The sequence below is a fragment of the Centrocercus urophasianus genome, unplaced genomic scaffold, assembly GCF_019232065.1.
Source record: "Centrocercus urophasianus isolate 14NV4802_14NV808 unplaced genomic scaffold, USGS_Curo_1.0 seq_17, whole genome shotgun sequence".
In the NCBI taxonomy this organism is placed as follows: Eukaryota; Metazoa; Chordata; class Aves; order Galliformes; family Phasianidae; genus Centrocercus; species Centrocercus urophasianus.
Window position 1 is genome coordinate 4,441,518 of NW_024884722.1, and position 22,125 is coordinate 4,463,642.

The 22,125-nt window shown below is 41.5% G+C and overlaps 1 protein-coding gene across 8 annotated transcripts in view; it reads left to right on the forward strand.

Moving 5' to 3' along the window:
• The window catches only part of FGFR2 (fibroblast growth factor receptor 2), a 76,494-nt gene that overhangs the window by 26,076 nt on the left and 28,293 nt on the right, over window positions 1-22,125 (forward strand). For 5 of the 8 annotated variants that reach the window (XM_042817840.1, XM_042817845.1, XM_042817847.1 and 2 more), the window contains 4 exons: window positions 294-463; window positions 6,207-6,330; window positions 20,735-20,925; window positions 21,576-21,723. In XM_042817840.1, the coding sequence (XP_042673774.1) occupies window positions 294-463; window positions 6,207-6,330; window positions 20,735-20,925; window positions 21,576-21,723 (633 nt within the window). The remainder of the gene's footprint in view (window positions 1-293; window positions 464-6,206; window positions 6,331-20,734; window positions 20,926-21,575; window positions 21,724-22,125) is intronic. The other 3 variants (XM_042817843.1, XM_042817846.1, XM_042817848.1) reach the window with 1 other exon arrangement.

The window sequence follows — 22,125 nt, forward strand, 5'->3', positions numbered from 1 at the left end:
TGGGGATCCTGATCACTGGAATCTGCTGAAAGATTGGTCCCTCTGTCTTACTCGACATCCACAAAGCGAGGAATATCTGTGGTTAATTATTGGAATTCTCTCATAAATCGTGTATTCAAGGCTGCAGACTGAGCTGCTTACAAAACTCTTGCTGCAGATGATTTTCAGTCCTGTACCCTTCCCGGAACACACTGTCCCCACTAAAACACATGCAGCTTCCATCCATGGAAGGGGCTGGAAAGGGAGGTTGGGTGCCAAGCACTGATGTTTCTGGATGTTTCTCCTTGCAACAGGGGCGCCTTATTGGACACACACAGACAAAATGGAGAAAAGGTTACATGCAGTGCCAGCAGCAAACACTGTCAAGTTTCGTTGCCCAGCTATGGGAAACCCAACACCAACCATGAGGTGGCTGAAAAATGGGAAAGAGTTTAAACAAGAACATCGTATTGGTGGCTATAAGGTAAGAAGATCTCATTAAGTTATTTTGCAATTTCTGATCTTGACCAATGCTGAAAAAAATACAAAAACCCAAAACAACAACAACTTGCTGAGGTCAACAGAAAGTCTTTAAATGGGCTTGGATCAAATTTAGAAGCAAAAAAAAAAAAAAATTGTTTTCTTCTGAGGGAGGCAGGGTGGTTTCTTTGGCTGCTACTGCTTTAATTCTGATTTTTTTTCCTAATATTCAATACCAGTGCAACTAAAGTTTGTTTATAAAGACTTATTTGGAAAACTAAAGACTGACGCTGCAAAATGCAGTAAGACCTGAAGATTTTTCTTCATTTATTTTCACCTGCATTGTTAAAGCCATGACCATCCTCAGTGGTGATTATAGGCAGTTTAATAGCAGAAGGGTCGGAAGTCAAAAGTTATTATTTTCTATACAGTTTATGGTCTGTGAAACTGAAATGGGAAGCAGAATTTGAGGGAAAGCAATAATTACTTAGAAGGGTTTGTTTGAATTTTAAATAGGTTCAGATTAGATGTCTCATTCAAAGCTGGTGGTTACTTATTATGAGAGTGGTTTGGGAAGGCCAGCTTGTTCTCTGGCTTAGTGCATGGACCTTTAACCTCCAGGTATCTGCCTAGGTCAGGTCAGAAGTCAGAATGGGGTCATCTTATCCCAGGGAATGGGAGCTCAAGGCTTGGATGCCAGGTTGAGTTTGTGAGTGCGCTGTGCCGTCCTACGCCAGATTTCTGAGCCACCCTAATCTCTGTTATGGGCTTTCTGATTGTGTCCCTGGTATGAGGTACGAGATGAGAAGTTTCTGAGTTTGTCTTATTTTGTCAAGTTGGTTGTAAGCTGCAATGTACTGCTGAGGAGCCCAGAGCAACCTGCAGCCATCGCTTCATGCTCCAGGCGCTGAGCTTTGCAGTGTGTGGATGGAATGAGCGTGGATGTTGTGCTGTGTGCTGTTGACTCAGATTCTGCTCATTACAAAAAATGTTTTCCAGTGCAGAGGAGGACAAGCCGTAGCCTCCTTTCCTCTCTAACTACATTTACTGTAGAAAGTGTCAGTTTTTCCAACATTTGTGTTAGCAGAGAGTGAAGCCCAGTAAATCTCCCTGCACGAACGCTAATTATCCAAGTAGACTTTTCCATCTATTTGCTTACACCATAAATTGCTGTTGCTTATGAGTGTACACCTGGCAGCACCTTCTGCCTTTCATAATGCTATGGAGTGTTAACGAATTGGCTACAATTCAGTGGTTTTCACCTTTCTCACAGTGCTTATTTAAAAAAAAAATAAAAAAAATCAATTAAAAAAAACTCTTAATCCTGTCTTGGAAAATAATAGTAACCACTTCAGTACAGACTGAGATGTTGTCTGTACACTCTGCATCTCACGAAGGAGAAATGCAGATATCACACTTGAAAACCATGAAGGAAAGATGGTGTCTTGTCAGATACCTGTCTGCTTTGGAAGAGTGGTCTGTAAAGGGCTGAATCCCTGCTGCTGCTGTTGGCCTGGGTGAGAGACCTGGGTGAGCTCATTCCTGCTCTACAGTAGACATACATAAAGCAGCACAAATTAAATTTTTGGTCATGTATATTAAATGTGTACAATTTCCTAGGTACGTATGTGCTTTGGAAAGAAACTACAGATGCCTATTTCTAAAGCCAGCTGGATAAGTGAAGTATATACCTATAATTCTAAATCATAAAAACTTCTTACATCTCCAGTAGAAAGGAAAAAAGGAGGGCATGCAGCTGTAGGTTTTAGGCTTTCTTCTTGCTCATAAATACATCAGCTTTAAAATGATCTGGAAGCATTTACTTATCATTGTCATTTTGCTTACCAAGTCCAAGTATATTCCAGATTCTTTTGGTGTTTTGAGTAACTGTGCTTTTAAGGTGGAAACATTATCAATGGGTGACTCCTCAAAAATGAGGTCTCTAGAGCTACTGGACACTGTGTTCTTTATTTGTTGGAGAGGCTGAGGTCACAGCAGGCTTGCTCAAAATGACTGGGGAATAAAGAGAATTGTGTCTTCTTGGCAGCTTTATGCTGTGTTTTCTGCAAAGGAAAACTCAGAGAAGAGTCAGTCTTCCTGTACTGGCCCACGTGCAGCCAACGTTAGCAGCAGCCCATAATATTTCTTGTACACCAGCTTGTCTTAAGCCTAGGCATTGCAACATATGAAGTGCTTCCGCCATAGATCTTCATACACAAAATACTCTGAGCAAATAGCATGAACCAAGTTTGGCCATATCTGCCATGACCAGACTTAATGCTTCCTTTTGGAAGGGGCTTTAAGAACAAACAAAGGCAAGGAAGAAGTGAAGTTCTCCAGTAATCCTCCAGCCACCTCTCCCCTGCTGCTTTGAGCCACGATATCTCTGCGTTGTATGCTCTGTATCGCAATCAGATAGCAGCCTGTAGCACTTTGTCCCTCCAAATGGGGAATGTCTTGAGTCAATTTACATTCAGGCAGGCTAGCAGAAGGGTGTATGCACTGGCCAAGATAGCTCCCAGTGCGAAATTCCTCCATCGTGACTAATTGTGGGTGGTGAAATTCAAGATTCTGTTTTTCAGAGCATACCTGCAGCAAGGAGGATTGGTTATTGAATTTCTAAGCACCTTTTTTTAATGCCTCCTCAAGTAGTGATTCTCGCTCGTATGTTTTAAGGTATTTTATGAGGTTATTTTAGAGTGAATGCTCTAAACCCTCCTTGTGAGAATACAGCAGCCTTCACTTTTCTATACACCACCCGGAAAGTAAATGTACTTCTATCAGTGGACGCTGTTTAAGTATTAACAGGTGTGTGTTTTCACATATGTCTTTTGATAAGCTTCATCTCTACGGTGGTCTTTTCCACATTTAAATTCAGCCATATACATATGGAGTAAAGGAAAGAATGCTGGCTTCTTAGGAACTACAGAAACCTGTGGCTTTTCTGTGGATATTCTGTACTTCATCTAATTCCCTGAGCAATACTGGTTTGACTGAACTGTGCAGATTTTGTGGGGAAATGGATTTTAGTTTCTGAGCTTTTTGCTTTGAAATTCATTTAATATTGACCCATCTATACTATTTTTGTTTTTTTGCTAGATGAAAACTTTTAATCATGTATCTATGAGATTATTTTATTATTAAAATTGAACAATTGTCCACAATTATTGCATATGTAAAAAGCAAAGTATTTCTATGACAATCTCCTTATCCATTGCATTTTGATTCCAGTTAGGTTTGCTCACCACCAAGTCATGCTTCAGAGATAGCTGTATATATTTCACTTTGGTGATTTGGTTTAAAAATTAGGTTATTTGGAGAGACTATCTGAAAGGATTGGTTAAAAATGTGATGGAGAAGATTGCCCAAAAAAGCATCTCAGTGATTTGCTAGAAGTGTCAATACCCAATTTTCAGGTATTCAGAACTGAATGGTGGTGGTCTTTCAGTACTTATTAGGCATTTTACAGTCTGGTAGTGATCAGGCTGTGCAGAGAGGTGTGGGTGTCCCATCCTTGGAGGTGCCCAAGGCTATGGATGGGGCACTGGCCTGCTTGAGCTGCCCCTATGGCACAGGGTTGGAATAGGGTGGGCTTTAGTCTATCTTCCAAGTCATTGTATGACTCAGAATGAGGGCTTCAGTTTGGGAGCCTTTGTTGGGAGAAGCTGCCCTAATCCCTGGCAAATGCATTCACTGGGCTTTGCAGGCTACACTTGTAAACAGAAAGCAATCAGCCAAAGCCGAATCCTGCTGAATCCAGATTCACAACATAAATCCAGTAGTATGATAATCTGTCACAATGCTTTGTGCTGTCATAGCAGTTGTTTAGTTTAAACTAAAGAGACTTTAGTTTTTTATATGAAAACATCACTTGCAACTCATTGGATTTGCTGAATTACTACTTACTGGCATTGCAAGAAGCGAAATTACACAAACAGATTCTAGTATTTCCATGTAATATATGCACTTACTACAAGTAAGATACTTTCTTATTGAATGCTACTCAACTTCTTGTGTTCTATCAGTTAATTACTCACAGCTTGTTACCTTTTTTGTTTTAACTTTTCTGGAACTCTGTTCTGTCCTTTCTGTTTTGTGATCAAAGAAGTTAAAAACTCTTGTTCTAATTCTGAATTTATAAGTTTGTAATGGCAAAAAAAAAATTAAATCAGTTAACTTTGATCAAGTCTTACCCAAAACAACTCATAAATTAGTAAAATATTGATTTACCACTGTTTTTTGAGCAAATGCTGACTTAGTATTCTGTTATCTCCTTATTAAAACATTGAACTGATTCTATCTTGTTAAACTTATTTCTAAGCTCCTGATGTTGTGGGAAAAAAAAAACCCCACAAAAAACAAACACCAATGCATTATTTTGATGCGTAGCCCAAAAGGGGGAGAGGGGCTGTGATTTGGGGCTGGAGGTCTTGGGGTCTTGTTGTCACACACCCGGCAGTGCAATGGTTTGCATCCATGCCCTCCACCAGATGCTGGGGGATCACCTGCATTTTATTTCCTACTCCAAGCCCACATGGCCAGTCAGGACTCCTAAGCTTTGGACTGAAGGGATTTTTACTTACGCTGTTGGCAGCAGCCCTGAGCAGCCCCTTCCTGCTGGATGTGGACCTATAGAACAGCAAAGCAAGGAGCAGGATTTCAGACCTGCAGTTGTAATGATCTTTCAAGAACGTATAGTTACTGGAAGTGCTGCTGATGGTCAATAAATTTTTCTGGTGTACTGTGCTGAATTACTACTTTCAATTCAGATGATTAAAATTACTGTACTAGACTGTGTTTTATTCTATTCTAAAACGTGTACTTTGTGGTTTAAAAACTGTACATTACAGCTGTGTGATGTTAAGGTTCGTGAGCACTTTGTCAAAAGGGTAGTTCTGAAATAAGGAAGTGTTGGATAGCAAGCAAGAGGTCATGTTGGGCCTTCATTTATGATGCAGAGAATATATATATGAATGAGATTGCTCTTTATCCTTCCGGTATTGGGCTGGATCCTATTTTCTGTGAGACCATTACCAACACTCCTTTAGAATTCAAATGGGAGCAGAACCAGCACCTTTAATGCATCACACCCAAGGAATGTGTGGAATAAGTGCATACCCTTATATTCTGTTTCAGCGAGGGTTTTCTTTTCAGGCATTTCTTTAGGGAGGTGCCACCATTTCTTCCCGCTGTGGTATCCCATAGCATTAGATGTGATTCCTTGTGTCCCTGGGAGGCAGCCCAGGCACTGCCCTTCTGCACTTTGTTTCTCCAAAAGGCGGGCTGTGTAATTGAGCTATCAAAGCACAACACAGACCTGGATGTTATGGGATCATATCCATCCCATATTGCTCGTGCGTAGCTAATATTATCAGATGATTGTTTGGAGACAGATGGGTAATATCTGGAGGGTGTGAATTCACGTTGGAGTAGATTGAGAGGTAAGCCTGGTAAGACAACTGCTGCTAATTGGTGCTGCTGTTTTAAGCCTGATCGAACTGGATGTGCACTGAAGGCTGAAGTGCTCAAATTAGGGCTGGGGGTACGTTCATAACTGAGTGCATGAAAGCTTCCACTGCTGCAGCCATGCTGTACCTGATCAGGCGTGAAGTATTTCAAAGTCCTGATGAACACAGAAGAGATTAATTTCGAACACAGACTACAAAAGATTGCTGAACAGCTGTTTCGGGTGGGGAGAGGGGATGCTGTGCTGGGGCAGTTCTCAGTTTCTGTTTATAACCCTCCAGGTCCGCAACCAGCACTGGAGTCTCATCATGGAGAGCGTAGTCCCATCTGACAAAGGAAATTACACGTGCATTGTGGAAAACCAGTATGGCTCCATCAACCACACTTACCATCTCGACGTTGTCGGTAAGATGCTCTGTCAAACACATGAGGATGCTGTTAGTTAATGGCCAAGTTTCTTTATAAAAGCATTTAGAACTAAGCTGATAGATTTTACTTAAATTTGGCCACAATTTCATGGTATTTGGAAGAAAAGAATTTGCTGCATAAACAATTCCTGCGTAACTTAATATATTATCTGTTTTCATAGCGTCTATAGGACTAATCTACCTATATCTTGGCAAAGCTGTAGTGTCTGTGCAAGGAAGCTCTTGGTAATTGCATGTTGCTGCAGTATACTTACAAGCTTACTGTAAAGAGCAAATAATAAATACTAATGCAGTTTTAAGTATTAGTGTTACAGCTTAATTTTTGCTGGTAAACTAATATTGGCACAGATTTTGCCCTGATATACCCTTGGTGATCAGCCTTGGATATAGCGTGGAATAGTTGGACGGGGTGTGGAATAGTTGTATTGAATCTGCAGAGGTTGCTATTCAAAATAATCGGTTTGGCTGTTATAACAGGACTTGGTAGTGGTACCTTTGGAGGTCTGAACTGCTGTTTCTGAAGTATGTCTGAGTGGGCTTTGCTCTCCTCAGCTCGTGGGACCATCTGAGTGTTGTAAGCTCTGGGAATGAATTAATTTCAGTACAGACTGAAATTAAAAATGAATGTTATTATTGTAAGCTATTTCTGGCTGGTGACTGGCAGCCCAACTTGTTTTCTACAATGAATCTTAATGTAACTTTCAGTGTATTTGGTCAGAGCAAGACAAAGTTTTCATTTTCCTGTCTGTTGGTTATTTTCACATGAATAAAAGTGCGTCCCTTTTAGGTTTAGGACCACTTAAATCTGCGGAAACTCCCCAAATTTGAAGGTTTAGCCTTCATGCAGTAGGAGAGGAAGAAGGGAATTTTCTGATGAGGACGCCATCAGTCTGAAGCCACAGCACAGCTTCTATATAGTGAACCAAGTGGCTGACAAAGCCATATTTGCCTGAACGTTTGTTTAGACACAATTTGCTGAGGGTGCAGCAGCGGTGGCTGCTGGTGCAGGCAGTGCATGGTTCCCTGCTGCTGCTTGACCTGCCTGGCCTTACGGGGGATGATGAGCACCCAGGGACTTTTGGAAGTTCTGTAGAAATTATTTAGCTATTTTCTTAATCATTTAGGGAATCTAGATTTGTTCAACTCTGTTTTTGCTTAAAGCTGCATAGAAGGAAAGAAGCCTCTTTTGCAATAGTGGAATTTTCTTTGCTCAAGAGAAACTGATCAAAATTTCCCCTTCTTCCCCTGTTCCTTTTCCTCATTGCTGCCCCAGTCCCAGCCTGGCATGTTTCAAGGTGACTATAGATTTCTTCACCCATTTCTTTCTAGCAAATGTGTTCATGGTTGATGCGGTCACTTGAGCAAATATTTGTCAGAAGTCCTCTCACCTCCTCTCTTCCTTTGAGCTTTTTGAATGGCTTACATTGAGGAACATTGTGTAGACGTCTATTTTTCCTGGCAATAAATTATAGTGACTTGTGTGAATGAGTGGAATGGCAATAAAGATGATGTCACTTAGTGAAATGTCTATTCCTTTTCCTATAGAGAGGCAGAAATGTAAATAGTGAGGTCAAGTTCTTCAAAAGCGACTGCTGACCTGGGGTGCTGGAGTACACAGCTCATGGCACCCAAAGGACACTTGATTTTCCCTGGGGGTAAATTCACCTTTTTGTGATACTTGGGCCCTAGGAGATGGGAAAGCCAAAGCCACTTCTGCAGATCACAGTCAGCATTATGGAACTCAGCATGCTTCATCGTTTCACTCCCTTTTTGCATTTGTTTTGGTGTGTGAAAGGGTATAATTGTTAGTTTAATTTGAAAGCATACTTATAGGATTGTATACCCTAAGATAACTAATATTGTGTGTTGAATATACTGAGAGTCTCTCAAGAGATTCTGCACTGGGGCTTTAAGCTGAAAGGGGCATTGATGCTAGAGAGCTCAGCCATTTCTGTGGTGCTGAAAGCTTGTGATAATTGTGGAGGTTGGGCAAGAAACCATTGAAGCAGTAAATTACAACAGGCCAGAAGGGGAAACTTTGACAGTTTTCTAGTTAAGACAGTTATACAGAAGTTAATTTTCTGGATTATTATTAATTTTTTTCCCTTTTTTCCCTCTCTTTTTTTTCTTCATATGAGTTTTCCATTCCCATAGAGCTGTAGAGAGTTATGGGTGTTTGTTTAGAGGCTATTGCACATGTAGACAACATCTTACAAGCTTCAGGTCATAATTTTAGGCCAGGTTGTGTGTGGAAAACTGTCAGTTGAAAGCCTCTGAAATTGCTTTTCCTACATGGTTTAACTGATTCCAGAGTTGATTAAGTGTAAGTAATAGCAAATGGTATTAAACATGGTAATGTATTATATGAACACAAGAGTCTGACTATATGGAGTAATGTGGAGAACCCTCTGATTATGTCACAGATTTGGGAAGTATCCCAGCAAAAATCCTGCCAAGTAATGACACAATGCTAGTTAGGAATATCCAGTATGACTTGATGCCAATAATTTTCCAAACCTTGAACTCTTTCAACAATTAAAAGCCTGGAGCCAGCAGGGCTGAGAAGTTTTTCAGTGCAAATGTAGGTGTGAATTATTCTCGTTTTTACCTTGTAATTACTTGCAAGAACCCTTTTAAAACAGTCAGCTCTGCTCAGATGGTCTTGTTCAAATTTACAAACTTGGCAAAGCACTTCTACTGGATTTTTTTACAATGCGAGTTAGAAAATACTGAAAAATAAAGCAGCGAATTGTCAGCAGCCTCTCTGTGCAACACCAAATACTTGTCCACATTGACAATTAGGGGGAAACCATGCAGTGAAGTTGGGCAGAATGTTCTGTGCTGAACGAGGTCATTCTTGAAGTGTTTGGGACACCCTCAAGGGCCCCTGCTCCTCGCCCTTCCTGTCTCCAGGCAGGGTCTCAGGGCTGCAGCTGTGCTGATGGCATCAGTGGCTAATGGTGACCGTGCAAAATGCTGTTGGAAAGGAAGAGGAGCAGTCTCCAGCTATTTATTGGAGTGCAACCCAGAGGCTTCAATTAATATCAGCTATTTGTTGCCCAAAGCAGCATGCCAGCATGTAGTAATTGCTTACAACCTAAATGCAGAGACTGGGAGAAGGGAATGTCACTGTCTGTTTTATAGATGTGAAAACCAGCTGTGGAGCAATGAAATTTCTTGCCCTGGGTCACACAGGAAGCTGGTGGCAGAGCAAAAAATGAAGGCTGGTACTCGAGTCCTCCTCCAACACCTTAATTAAAAGAATGTACTTGCCCTTGTACAATTCAGCCCATCAGCTGCTTTCTACATGAAACTCGAGTGCCTTTCTATTCTTTTGTGTTTAATAGCAGGTAGAAACTCAAACTCACAGCTTTATAGTAAGCTTGCTAATCGACTGACTCCGTTCTCATTAAACATATATAAAGTCACACGGTCTTAAGGGAGAGTGCTTGAAAACTCTGGTTTTCACTTATGAGTTGTATTGTAGTGAATCCGGGTTGTAGAAAGCAACGTGGGAATGCAGCCACTGAGACTTGTACATAATTAGATCACTGTTGGATTGCAATTATCGTTGGAGTACAATTTCAGCAGCGGTAGTTCTGCTTAAGCGTGGAAGTAACTAATTGAATTTATATTTTAACAGCAAAAAAGGCTTGGTCTGTTCCGTGCATAGTGCAGGTAGCCATTTCTGTCCTATTTAATGTCATCATCCAGGGAAACGAACCTCGTTTTGGTTTCAGATGAAGTTCTGCACATTACCTCATTTACGGGGTCTTACGAGCAGCTGCCATGGCACGACACATCTCCCAAGAATGTGGAGTAAGAAGACCCTGCTGTTTACTATGAAAGTGAACATAACTTGTCACAAATGTGCATATATATATTTAAAAGTCCTTTTGCAACAAGCTTAACTTTACCTTGAGCTTCTAGTTTGCATGCTAGCCACGCCTTTGGCTCACATCATTAAGGAGTGAGGTCTAGAGGCATTTCAGATGGCTCTCAGCTTACGCCTCGTGCCCCAGAAATTCTGCTTATGAGTGCTTTTACCGATGGTTGTGCAGAAAAGTGCTTGTATTCTGAACCCTTGGAGGTTTAGAGGGCGTTGGGGTGAATTTTACTCATGCTTTTTACAGCGTGTTATTAAACAAACAAAATCTCATTAAAATGGAATCTTCTTTTTGCTCTTGATACTTGTTCATTGTTTATATTTCCTTTTGTTTAGGCACAAGAAAAAAACAAAACCTTCTCTTTTGTTTCTAGTCAGCTTTATTTCTGGGTTTTCCTGTGCTCTTACAGTCTCTGGCTGTGAGCATGGAATGGGCATGTTTTTTTTAACGACATGTTTCCACTTTGCCGTTCCTGAATTCGTAAAAACATATGCATTGTTATTTGTTTTCACCAAGGCTTGTTTTGTCAAAGTGAAATCTAGAATTAGTTTGACAGAGCAACAAAATGTTCCTTAATTTCCAAGGATTATTTTTAGCAGCCAGGTTACATGCGAAAAGAACTGACAGCAGCTGAACTCAACGCGTGCCTCGTGCCTCGCATCACTCTTGCCTGGCAGGAGTTAAATGTAGGTATTGCAACCAAGCCCAAACTTGTGCTTCTGGCAGCTGGATTTACAGTTGTTGATGCTCCTTGTGGGGACAAGCTTTGGCTTGACATCCTCACCCAGGTGCCTGCGGCCTGTGGCATGATGAGACGGGCTGCAAACATGCAGGTATCCCTGCTGATGCCTGCCCTCAGGTGTTGGGTTAGACCAAGAGGGAAGAATACTTTATTTCATGTACTGATAAGGCTGAGCGTGGACTTTACACCTGGCACTTGGCTTTTGGCAAGGTGTGCACACCTGAGAAGAAATTACATAGATTGTTCAGTGCTGGAGGCTGTGCAGTTTGCTCCCAAAAACAAAGGCCACAGTGTGATGGTTTAGCTGAAGGAAAAGGAAGGCTTAGGGGTCCCTCTCTTCTTTCTTAATAAGGCAAGGACATTCCCAAACCCGAGTTTTATAGCACTGAAGCTTCTGATTTCATTGGGGTAGTCTGGCTAAATTACATTTTATGAACAAATACTGGTGTCATTACTTCATCTGCTGGGTGAACGCTGCATTTGTCATGTTTGGAGTGCTTCCTGCAGAGCCTGCTGGGGGAGGACTGGCCTCCCTGTCCCACTTTCTGCCTTATTACAGCCCCTAGACAGGCATTTCTCTTTCTTTTGATGAATGAGGAACAGGATATTGTTTCAAGCCCTTTTATTATCATTTTTAATCATGCCTCCTAATTCATGCAGTATCACACTTGTGGAAATATAAGCAGGAATTTGCAGGAGTTGCCCGAAGATGCTAAGCAGACTGTTGTGTTGTTCAGCCCGCAGTTGGCACGTGTTGAGAGCCATGTCTGTGCCTGCAGGTAATCTCGCAGCCACAGATTTTAGCTGGGATGCTCGCCCTTGGGGATGTTTTCCAGGGACACAAGTATCATAGGTTTTGGAGATCAGAGTAGGATTGAAAGAGACGTAGAGTTGGTGGAAGCGGACAGGGATGGAGCTGAACAGCAGGTTGGAGTGGTTAGATGTCAAGGGTTGTTTGTGGCTGTAGCAAGGTGAGGTTGAGGGCAGCGGGGCTGGGAAGATGCTGCAGTGAAAGGGTGTGCTTTTGAGAGGCTTACAGTGCAGGAAAGTAAAGATCTTGAGGGACAGGTAAGAGGGTGAGAGATCTAGGAGTACTGAAGTGTGGACAAATCAGTGAGATGTGGCATTCTGTGGCTATTAGAGAAAAAGGTTATCATGACAACTTTGATGTGGGTGTCTTCTAACTGCTGTGCCAACTGCTGTGTAACTTGGAATCCATAGGTGGCTCTATTTTATGAGTTTTCTGGATTTAAATTAATTTGGTCATTGTTGGATTACTCCCGTTCCCATGGTGCAGCTTCAGCAGCAGTTGCTCCATTTAAACATAAAAACAAAGTGATATATGATTTAATTATGATGTAAAAGCCTCATTAAAAATAGTAGTTTGTTAAGTACTTTTGGATGTTAAACTACTCTGTAAATGTAAAATGTTATGATTATTATTTCATATTACTATTTAAAAGGTTTCATGAATATGCTGAAATTTGACTGCGTTCATGGAAGGAAAAACACAGATACTGTCAGAGTTTGAATAATGAACTCAATGTTGACCAGTTTTTACCATTTTTATAAGATGCTTATGAAAGTTTAAAATGTGTATTTATTTTTTTTAGTTTACAATCACCATTGTAAAGTAGGTGATCAAAGCAATAGATTATAATTAGTTCATGTATTCTGTGTTAACAAGTTAATGCATGTCTATTTGTTCACTGTAAACATCTGATAGATGGTCAAGTGGGAGGAAATAGCTGTGCTGATTTTACACTTGAAGGAAGCTCTCCATTAGGTTATGTATAATCCCAATCAGAAGAACAGTCATAGAAGTGTGACTAATAACTAGAAAATGAGAGATAAAAGATTTCTGGTTTTGGAGCACAGACTTTGTGTCCATGCATGGCCAGGCATGTCTGGAAAACTTTACCTGGTAATCCAGGTAAACCTGAGTTACTAGAAATATGATGGCACATCTGTAATCGGGGTCTTATGTGGGAGAGATGGTATTTGGATGGCAAACCTTGGGTAGAACCTGGTGGGAAGACCTGTTTGCTGGATCCCGGTGTTGTCTCTGTGGCTTGGTGAAACAGCTGAGTGCTGTGAACAGTAGAAAGAATGATGTCTCTGCATGTAAAACTTAATGCAGTTTCTGGAAATGGACAGAGCAATAAGACATTACCACTTGCCTGTGAGAAGCTGTAAGTTGGTTTTCATTCTCTCTTGTAGCCTTTTTTTTTTAGGGCACGATGGAAAGAATATTTCAGCTATTCTTTGTTCTGTTTATGTTTTTCTCACACCAAAGTAAGACCTCTCCTCTCTTTGTTTAGACATGCATGAAGATTTTGCTTATGCATGTGCTGTGTCAGAGGTATTGCAAGCTTCAGGGTTAGCACTGAACATCACTGTGCTATGGCTGTTTTTGCTCCGTGATGCCAATGAAACACACATGATGTGATCCTGACAGTTTTGCTTTAAGGACAAACTGCTCCTAAAGCCCTGTTGGTGGTTTTGTGTTTTACAGCAAGAACATTCATGTTGTCTGCCATAGGCCTTGGCTTTCTGGACGTTTCTCTATCTCATTTAATCCCCCAGTATACAAATTGGCTTAGTGGGTAGTTTTAGCTAGTTCTGATTGTGATTTTTCTGCTGTTCTCATTGACAAGAACAGGATTTGTGTTGAGCAACTCATTCAATCTTATTGCAGCTTTTTCTTCCTTGGCTTGCTGCCATGTGAGAAGAGGTGTGCAGATGAACTGATGCTATAAAGGTGTTAGGCAAAGATGAATTTTAGCTAGGATGTGTATAAGATCACAAGCTAAAGCTCTACCGTAGGCTGTCCAAAGAGACAGATGGGAGAACATAAGTGGGAACTTTGCCTGCTGTAATAACAGTGCCATTACTTCCAATTGGAGGTGAAGGTGGTGAAGCCAAGGGCAAAGAGTTTGAATACATCTGATTCATTTCTGCAAAGTTTTAAAAAGGCACTGCCTTGTACTCTGCTGATGTTGGTTAGCAGGAGGGTTTTGATGGCACGGGAAGGTTGGGTAGAATGGTAAATATTTTGCTTTGAGTAGGAGGCTGCCTGCTTTTGATGCTTGTGGCAAAATGTCTGCAGAAAGAAATACCTCACGTTTATATAAAAGATTCCTGAATTAAAGGAGAGGTTAGAATGTAGTTGTGGATGTCAGCTACCTCACTGCCCTCCCCGTGGCCCGATGCTGCTCTAGGCCTTGCAGGTTTCTATGTGATGGCCAGGAGCCCTGACGCCCCTCAGAGCTCCTGGCCATCGAGACCACCTCTCTGGAGCATGGGAAATGCTGATATATGGAGACTCATGCTGCACAGGAATGTTGGACAGCACGAGAACTTGCTGGCTAGTACCTATTGGTAAAAGGTGCCAAAATTTGCAAGGCATGATTTCATCAGCACTGGTAATGCTGGTCTGATCTGCAGGCTGTTCTGCTTGTCGGTCTGAAGGCTCCTGCTCTTTATCAAATGCTCTTGCCAGGGATGGTCGTTATCTCTCAACATTTAATGACAGTGATCTGTTACTCCTTATAGCCTTAAAGCTTCTCATGGTTTTGCAGAGAGTTTGAGAAGGGAGCATCGTCCCTGATGTGCCATGGATGATACCTTGGTGTGCATAAATTTCCTCAGAGGTGGTGGTTTGAGGGGTGTGTATGTATGCACCTGTAAATGGAACATGACAGTTCAGCAGCACTTCTGAATTGGCTATAAACAACACGCAGGGCTTCATACTAGGCAGAAGGAAAACCAAACTGACATGCAGCTGGTAGAAGCTGCTCAGCTCCTGGCTCACGTATATACCGTGTATGACATTAATTAGCAAAGGCATTTTGCCTGCACCTGCTCAATTGTTTCTGATCTTCTGCAAGAGCAGCCAGCACCCAGCCTTACTCCTACACATCACTGAACAAATAGTGGGCTTAGCAGTGTTTGCCCTCCAGCCTTTCATAGAGTACAGTCCCCATAAGCAATTGCTTATTTCTAAGAAGGGAAGTGAAGGTTTGGCTTGGCCCATATGTAGCAAGCTACCTTGAAGGAGAAAATTCCTCTGGGGGCTCTGACATCTGTTTGGTTAGACCCCTCCTATGCCACTCCACCTAGGGGTATGGAAAGCAAGTGCAATTTCAAGGCAGATCCTTGGATAAGACTGTTTATAGGGAAATCTGAGTGGCAGTTCCTCATGCCTTGGCTGCCTCTGGAAATCTCCTCAATGGGGCTCTCTAATTCAGAGAGCAATAATTAATCCAGCCTCTGAGTGCTTGTGGACTGGGGCCAGATTAGCAGTTTGTGTAGGTGGGATTTTTTGTGAAGGACACTGACTGTTGTGTCTCTCCTTCCAAACCAGTTTATTGATTGTCAGCCAGAGTAGGCTGCTCTACTGGTAGAGCTTTCCTCATTTAATGTGAGGGATTAGGCATTAATCTCTTAATGGTTGATATTTAGCCCAAACTGATAGTGATTGCAGACTGTGGTCAGCCCAGTAAATGTCCTTACACACTGAAATATTTCAATCCAAGTATATGAATGGAAAAAGCTGTGCTTGTGGTTTTTTTTTTTTGTTTTTTGTTTTTTTTTTTAAGGCTAAAGAGTCAGTCCTGCAAGTTTGAGGTGCAAAGTGAAAGCCATGGCAAGGGCACATGATTACTGCCTAGCCTAAAAGACTTTAGGATGCTTTTAGACAACTGTAATTTACAGATCATGAATGCTTTTCAAAGCAACAGATGTTGCACAGTGATTGAGTATACAGAATCTCTACTGAGGTCTCTGGATCCGGAATGGTTACTGATGCCACGCTTCGAGGCATCATTGGAGCTCTCTGTAGCTTCACAGTGTCAACTGTCAAGATGATTCCTTAGGAGTTGGTAGTATTTCAAGACTGATGATAAAGGCTCTGGTAAATGTGTTTGTCTAATGAAAAGCTTACTTCTAGTTTTATTTTCCCCTTTTAATTGAGAATCTCTCCATTGTCCCCAGAACTCTTGCATTTGCTATTCAGCTTTTATTTTCTTAGCTTGCACTTAAATCACACACTTGCAAGGAGAGGAAACAAGCACATTCAAAAGGAAAAAATAAATAGTTTCCATTTTTTTTTTCTTTCTGAAATGAATCAAATGCCTTATCCAAAGCCCATTGAATTCCATGTGAGCTCTTCCCCTGACTTCAATGGGCTTTGGTTCTGGCTTTTAGCTCCCATGAAAGGTCCTGAACTGTCTGTCCTGGGATGGCAGGAAGGCTTGGATAGACAATTGCCAGAGCTCTTCTTAGCCCTCGATACAGCCAGGTTGCTAAGGAGACTTGGCCTTTAGATGGGACCTGGAGCTCATTGCTTCCGGGGTTATTGTCTCCTTTCCCTGCCAGCACACTCCAGGAGCGGCAGTGTCACTTTTTCAGTCACAATAGACTCTCTCTTGGTTCTGGCAGCAGCAAGCCCTGTCCTACATCTTTCTTCAGCTGGCATCCTCAGCGAGCAGCCTCTCTTCTGTATTTTTTCATTCCTGCGCCTCCAAGATGCCAAGACCAGTGGTAAGATCAGATCTTCTGGTCACTGTTGGCTGTAAAATTTGTCTTCTGGCCCATGTTGACCGCCTCCATCTCTTGGCATCTTCATCTCGTGTCCTTGCATCATGATGTTCCTGCTTCTCACCTCTCAGATTTCCCTCTCTGTTAGTTGCTGTGGGTCAGCAAAAATACTGGTGGAGATGAAGCCAAACACTGGAGACAGGTGACCTTCTGTAGGAACCACCTGCCCAAGGGCTTTAAACTGCTGAAAAGGCCAGTTCTCAGGAGCTCTTTGGGAAGCATGCAGGCTCCAGTAGTAGCTTCCAGGCTGGCTTCCCTGCACTGCTGGTGGCAGGATTTGCTCCTTGCCACCCATCTCCTGGTGTCCATTTGTGCCCACTTTTAGGAAACTTGGAATTTTCCAGCTGCCTTGCATTCTTTACAGTTTCCTGTCTTGGAGAAAGGCATTCTAAAGTTTTAACATTAACAGACTAAATGAGAGTTTCTTCTGAGCCATTGGGCAGCTCTCTTTGTCCGTTGTCTTTTCCGATAGCAAACTGTTTGCCGATAGATAAGCTATCAGAACTGTTCAAGCAATTTTGAGCAGAAATATTTAAGCCCTGGATGCTTTTATGGTGGTGTAGACTTCACTTAAATGCTTGTAGCCTTGAATTTGACATTCCTTACACAATCAGTCAGTTTCACTGCTGTCTGTAGATAATTGTCTCCCCAAATGGAGCCGTTCTTATTTTGAAGCAAAACTGCAAATTGGGGAAAACAAACTGGTGTCTTCTTTTTAAGCAGTCTTTCTCTCTAGGTCATTTCCTGCCCAAGCCATTCTATGAGTATATGAAAGATAACCTACAGAGATCTATACACAGTGATTTAGTTTGGCTTGCTTTCAGATCAACATACAAAAAGTATTCTTCATTTTTAAACTTCCATTGTGCTTTAGTGTAACCAGAAAAGTCTACTCAAGCAAGCAGGGCGTATCCTTGAAAAAACTTGTAGATCTATATGTAGTTGACTAAGTAACTAATGTTTATGGTAGCAGAACTTGTATCTACTACTTTTTATGGTCTTCATAATGTAGTGTTTAGTATGCTCGAAGACAGCTAATCTTTGGGGGCAATCTTCTGTACTATAGCATAAGCTGTTTTTGAAAGGTTGTGCTAGCAGTGAGAATGGAACACTAAATTTTAAGTAGCCAGGTGGCAAAGATTTATTTCTTGAGGTTCAATTCAACAACGATGAACGAAGGGCCATATTGAGACCAGTAGGGTATCAGAGTTGCAAGCTTGATTGCCAGCTTATTCAATATGAAAATGTTGTTTGAGTGAAATAACTAGGGGTATACAGAGTCAGTATAGTTTAGCAATGGTTCTAAATGTAATTAGTACATTATGTAACATCAGTTTCAGCAGCTTGTAAGATATTTGAGAAAGCATCTTTAACTCTCATACTAGTATTTAATGAAAAGGAAAATACAATATTCCATATAATAGTAGCATAGCCAGTTGTTTGAGTGGTGATAACTGCTTACAAATGTAAGGCTTGTATTTTAAATGTGAAAAAGTGATGTGAGATTTATGAATGAGGTTTGTGACAGTACCTAAGCAAAATCCCTACATGTATGTAGTTTGGTGAGAAATAGCAAAGACAGGATAACATCCTGGGGTGACAGTTTCCAAGCAATGATACTGTACAGAATTTAGTCATTAGTGGAAGTTCCGTCTGCATTTTGTTACTTTCCCCAGCACACGTATCATTTCTTATGGCCCATGGATTCCAGGATTGACATGAAAGCCCTCTGAAGGAGCATTGTGATATTTATGGTCCTCTGTGTTTCTTGTGCGCAGACAGGAGCACTCCCTTCTACTGAGGCAGGGGAGCTGAATGAACACTAGACATGGGTCTGCATGTTGGAGGGTAACTGAAGTTTCTTTTTCAGCACACATACCCTCAGAGCAGAAATTTCACAAACATTTTCCCTATACATACGCATACCCTCTTTAATTGTTTAAGGAATTTGGGATAAGAATATAAGAACTTTGCTTTTGCTTCTCTGCTTGGCCTTTTCTATTTTGGTAGAGGAGACGTTTGACAGTCATTGATAAAAGATTAAATCACTGATGGCTATCAGGATAAACTAAACACATTTCGTGTGTTGGTGCTGCCATAGTGGGAACCTTTCCAAGATGTTTCAGGCCTCGTTCTCTGGTTTGCTTAAGGGCAGCGAGTAAGGTCACAAAGGAAATCAAACCCTGATGTGGAGAAATGAAACATGAGGCCTACTGACTTCTAAAAAACATTTTAAATAACATTCTCTAAGGTTTCATTTTATACCGAAGGCAGCTGTAATAAGTTTTGGAAGATGGTGTAAGGTTTCTATTAAAGAGAGATCTTGCTTGCTGTTTCTGTACCCAAATGAAGGGGTGAGGGAGATGGAATTAGTGCTTATTTAGGATAAGGTGAGAAACTTCAAAAGTTTTCTCTAGAACGGGTAGAATAGTAATTTGTACAATCTACTGTAATTCACAAGTAAAAACACAAAGTTAAACCGTTCCTAGGTCTTTTGAAAACGACATACAGAGCCATGGAGTAATTTAATAACTGCAATACAAATGCGCTTTTGCCACAAGTCAAATAAGAGTGCTGCTTTGTAGTGTGCTGCCAGCATAGCCTCAGCGAATAAATTCCCAGTAGATGTTTGCCGCATGCCAAATATATTGGACGGTATGAAAGATCCCATTGTTCCATGGGCATCATTATTTGCTGTTACACTCGCAATGTTTGCTTGTGAAACAGTTTATTGGAAACTAGTGTGTTTAAGAAGGAGCACTTGATTTGAAATTCAGTTGATTTGGCTCTCAACGCCAAAGCTTTCGCAGCGCACAGCCTCTAAAAATAAATATTTAGATTTGCTCCTTTTTTGCTGATCTTCAGAAAAAAAAGCTCCTGGAGCACTGAATCTCAGACACTGATGAGCAATGGGCTCTTCACTTCTGATTCATAGACTGAACCTGTGTATGGGTCAGTATTAACTTTATGCTCATGAAAAGATATGCGTAGAGTTAAGCTTTCATATGGGCTGCCCAGGGACGTGGTGGAGTCACCAACCCTGGAGGTTGTGTACAGGGACATGGTTTAGTGAGAACTGTTGGTGATGGGCCGATGGTTGGATTGGATGGTCTTGTAGGTTCCTCCCAACCTTGGTGATTCTGTGATTCTGTGAAGAGGAAATGAGTTCCCACTTACAGATGGATTAAGAGCTGCAGTTGGCTGAAGGGTTGCTGTGTCCAGGCTCATGCCCAGATCATCACCAGGGAGATTTGAGCAGCATTCAGGTTGGGCTTGGTGGCAGTAGTGGGAAATTGCCTGACCTCGTAACTGAGGAGAAGGCTCCCATCGATGCTTTGCTAAGAAACATCCACAAATCCAGGCTTGGAACGCTGGCTGCAATGCCTCTCTGGATGCCCAGATGAAGTATGTGTTCAGTGATGCCAGTTCAATGAACAGCATTTATGAAATGCTTAGGCTAGCAAATAAATGGTAAACTACATTGGCTCACATTAGGTATATTATTTTTATTTATTTATTTATTCTAAATAGCTCAGTATTGGTTTGAGTCCTGCTCAGGATAACAAATTGGTATTTCTGCTGCTATTCTGTCTGAGTGGAGTGTTGCTGTAGTATTGCTCAGAGTATTCTAAAAACTGAAGCTGTCCGGGATGTGTCGTGTATGGTGCATTCTGGTGCTGAGAGTTTTGCTGCTGCATTTAGGAAATATCTTTTGGTTTACTGTAATACCTTATTGGTTCAGTTAAAAAAAAAAAACCGAAAACCTGGTTGTTTGCTCCAAATTGGTGGAGGTTTAGTCCAGTTACAGTGTTTTGAAACTCAGAGGTACTTCCTCAGAGTAACTCTTGAAAAAGAAGATATTTTCCTTGCTTGTCTGCACTACAAAAAATGCACAAAGCTTTTAGTCAAGGCTTGTCCCCTCCCCCCAAATAACTATTCTTTACATTACAAGTGTAGTGCTCAAGTCATCTCCTTTGAACTCTAGTTTTCGTTATACGTTTTGGCTGCAGTGTTATTTCGGAGGAGTCAGCCAACAGGCTTACAGGGCTTTTTGGCTCGAGTTCACTTACAGTTTTCTTGGCAGCTCTGCTTATTTATGCATCTTTATTTCTCTCTCTTTCTCTTGCTCCTCACCCTCCCCACTGGAACAGAGCGATCACCGCACCGGCCCATCCTCCAAGCCGGCCTTCCAGCAAATGCCTCAGCTGTAGTTGGAGGTGATGTCGAGTTTGTCTGCAAAGTCTACAGTGATGCTCAACCCCACATTCAGTGGATAAAACACGTAGAGAAGAATGGCAGTAAATACGGACCAGATGGACTGCCTTACCTTCAGGTTTTAAAGGTGAGGCATTGCAGATGCTGCTACTGCTGGTGACAGCTTCTTTAAAAAATGTATTTGATGTAAATCCAAGGATTTTCAGATCGGAACTTCTTTTGAAATTGGAAGTGTTTGTTACAAATGAAAAGTTAGATAAACCTTTGGTAGCCTGAATGCTAATTATGCAGCTTATAGATGCTTTTGATTTTTTTTTTTTTTTTTAAAACTTCCTTGAAGTCCTTTATCTCTAAACATTTCAGGCACAGCTCGTTCAGAAAAGAACGAAAACCCTCTTAAATAACTTCACTGATGTTCCCTCACCCTGTTTGTTTCAAAGACTGTTTAGACACATGACACCTGTTGCCAAAAGTTTGTCGGAGGGTTGGGTTTTCTGGATGCTGAGCCTGTGAGGATGTCCATTTGTCCCCAGTGTGATGTGGCGTATCGGTGGCACCGGGTTGTTCTGCACCGTGGAGTTTTCCAAGCTGGTTGACGATGCTTCGGATTAAAAAAAAACAAGCAAACAAAACTCAGATCCTAAATGTTTTGCCCATGATGCTTGCATGAAGTGGAAATCGTATTCGTATGAGGTGTTGGTGGTGGGACCTTAGACAGATTTGTGTCCTTTTTGGACAGCAGTTACATTGTTCTCCTGTGTTATTGGTCTATTCTAGCATTCGGGGATAAATAGTTCCAATGCTGAAGTGCTGACACTGTACAATGTGACAGAGGCGGACGCTGGAGAATATATTTGTAAGGTCTCCAATTATATAGGGGAGGCCAACCAGTCTGCCTGGCTCTCTGTTCTGCCGAGTTTACAAGGTAACAATGTTTTTTAAAGAAAGCTGGATGTAGAAGCTGGAAAAAAAAAAATAATGGTGCTTTGGGAGACTGCAGGCAGCTTGTAGGATAACTCCTTGGCCTTGTGGTATATTTGTAATCCTCCTTCGGTGTTGCAACTGGTATTACACCAGCAGCCATGGAAAAATTCCCACAATATTCTGTGTGCTATATTCAGTGGTTTCTGACGTTGGTCTTTATTCTCTCTTGTGTCTGGTGTCTGTGTGTTCATTTATGTTCAGTTTTGTTGTTAATCCCTGCATACTTTGCAGTTCTCATCTAAGGTACTTGATGGATGATGTAATTACAGTCTAATTGGTGTATCACATGCACACACATACACATGTGTGCATGCACTTATGAAATGTTCGCGTAAGTGCCCAT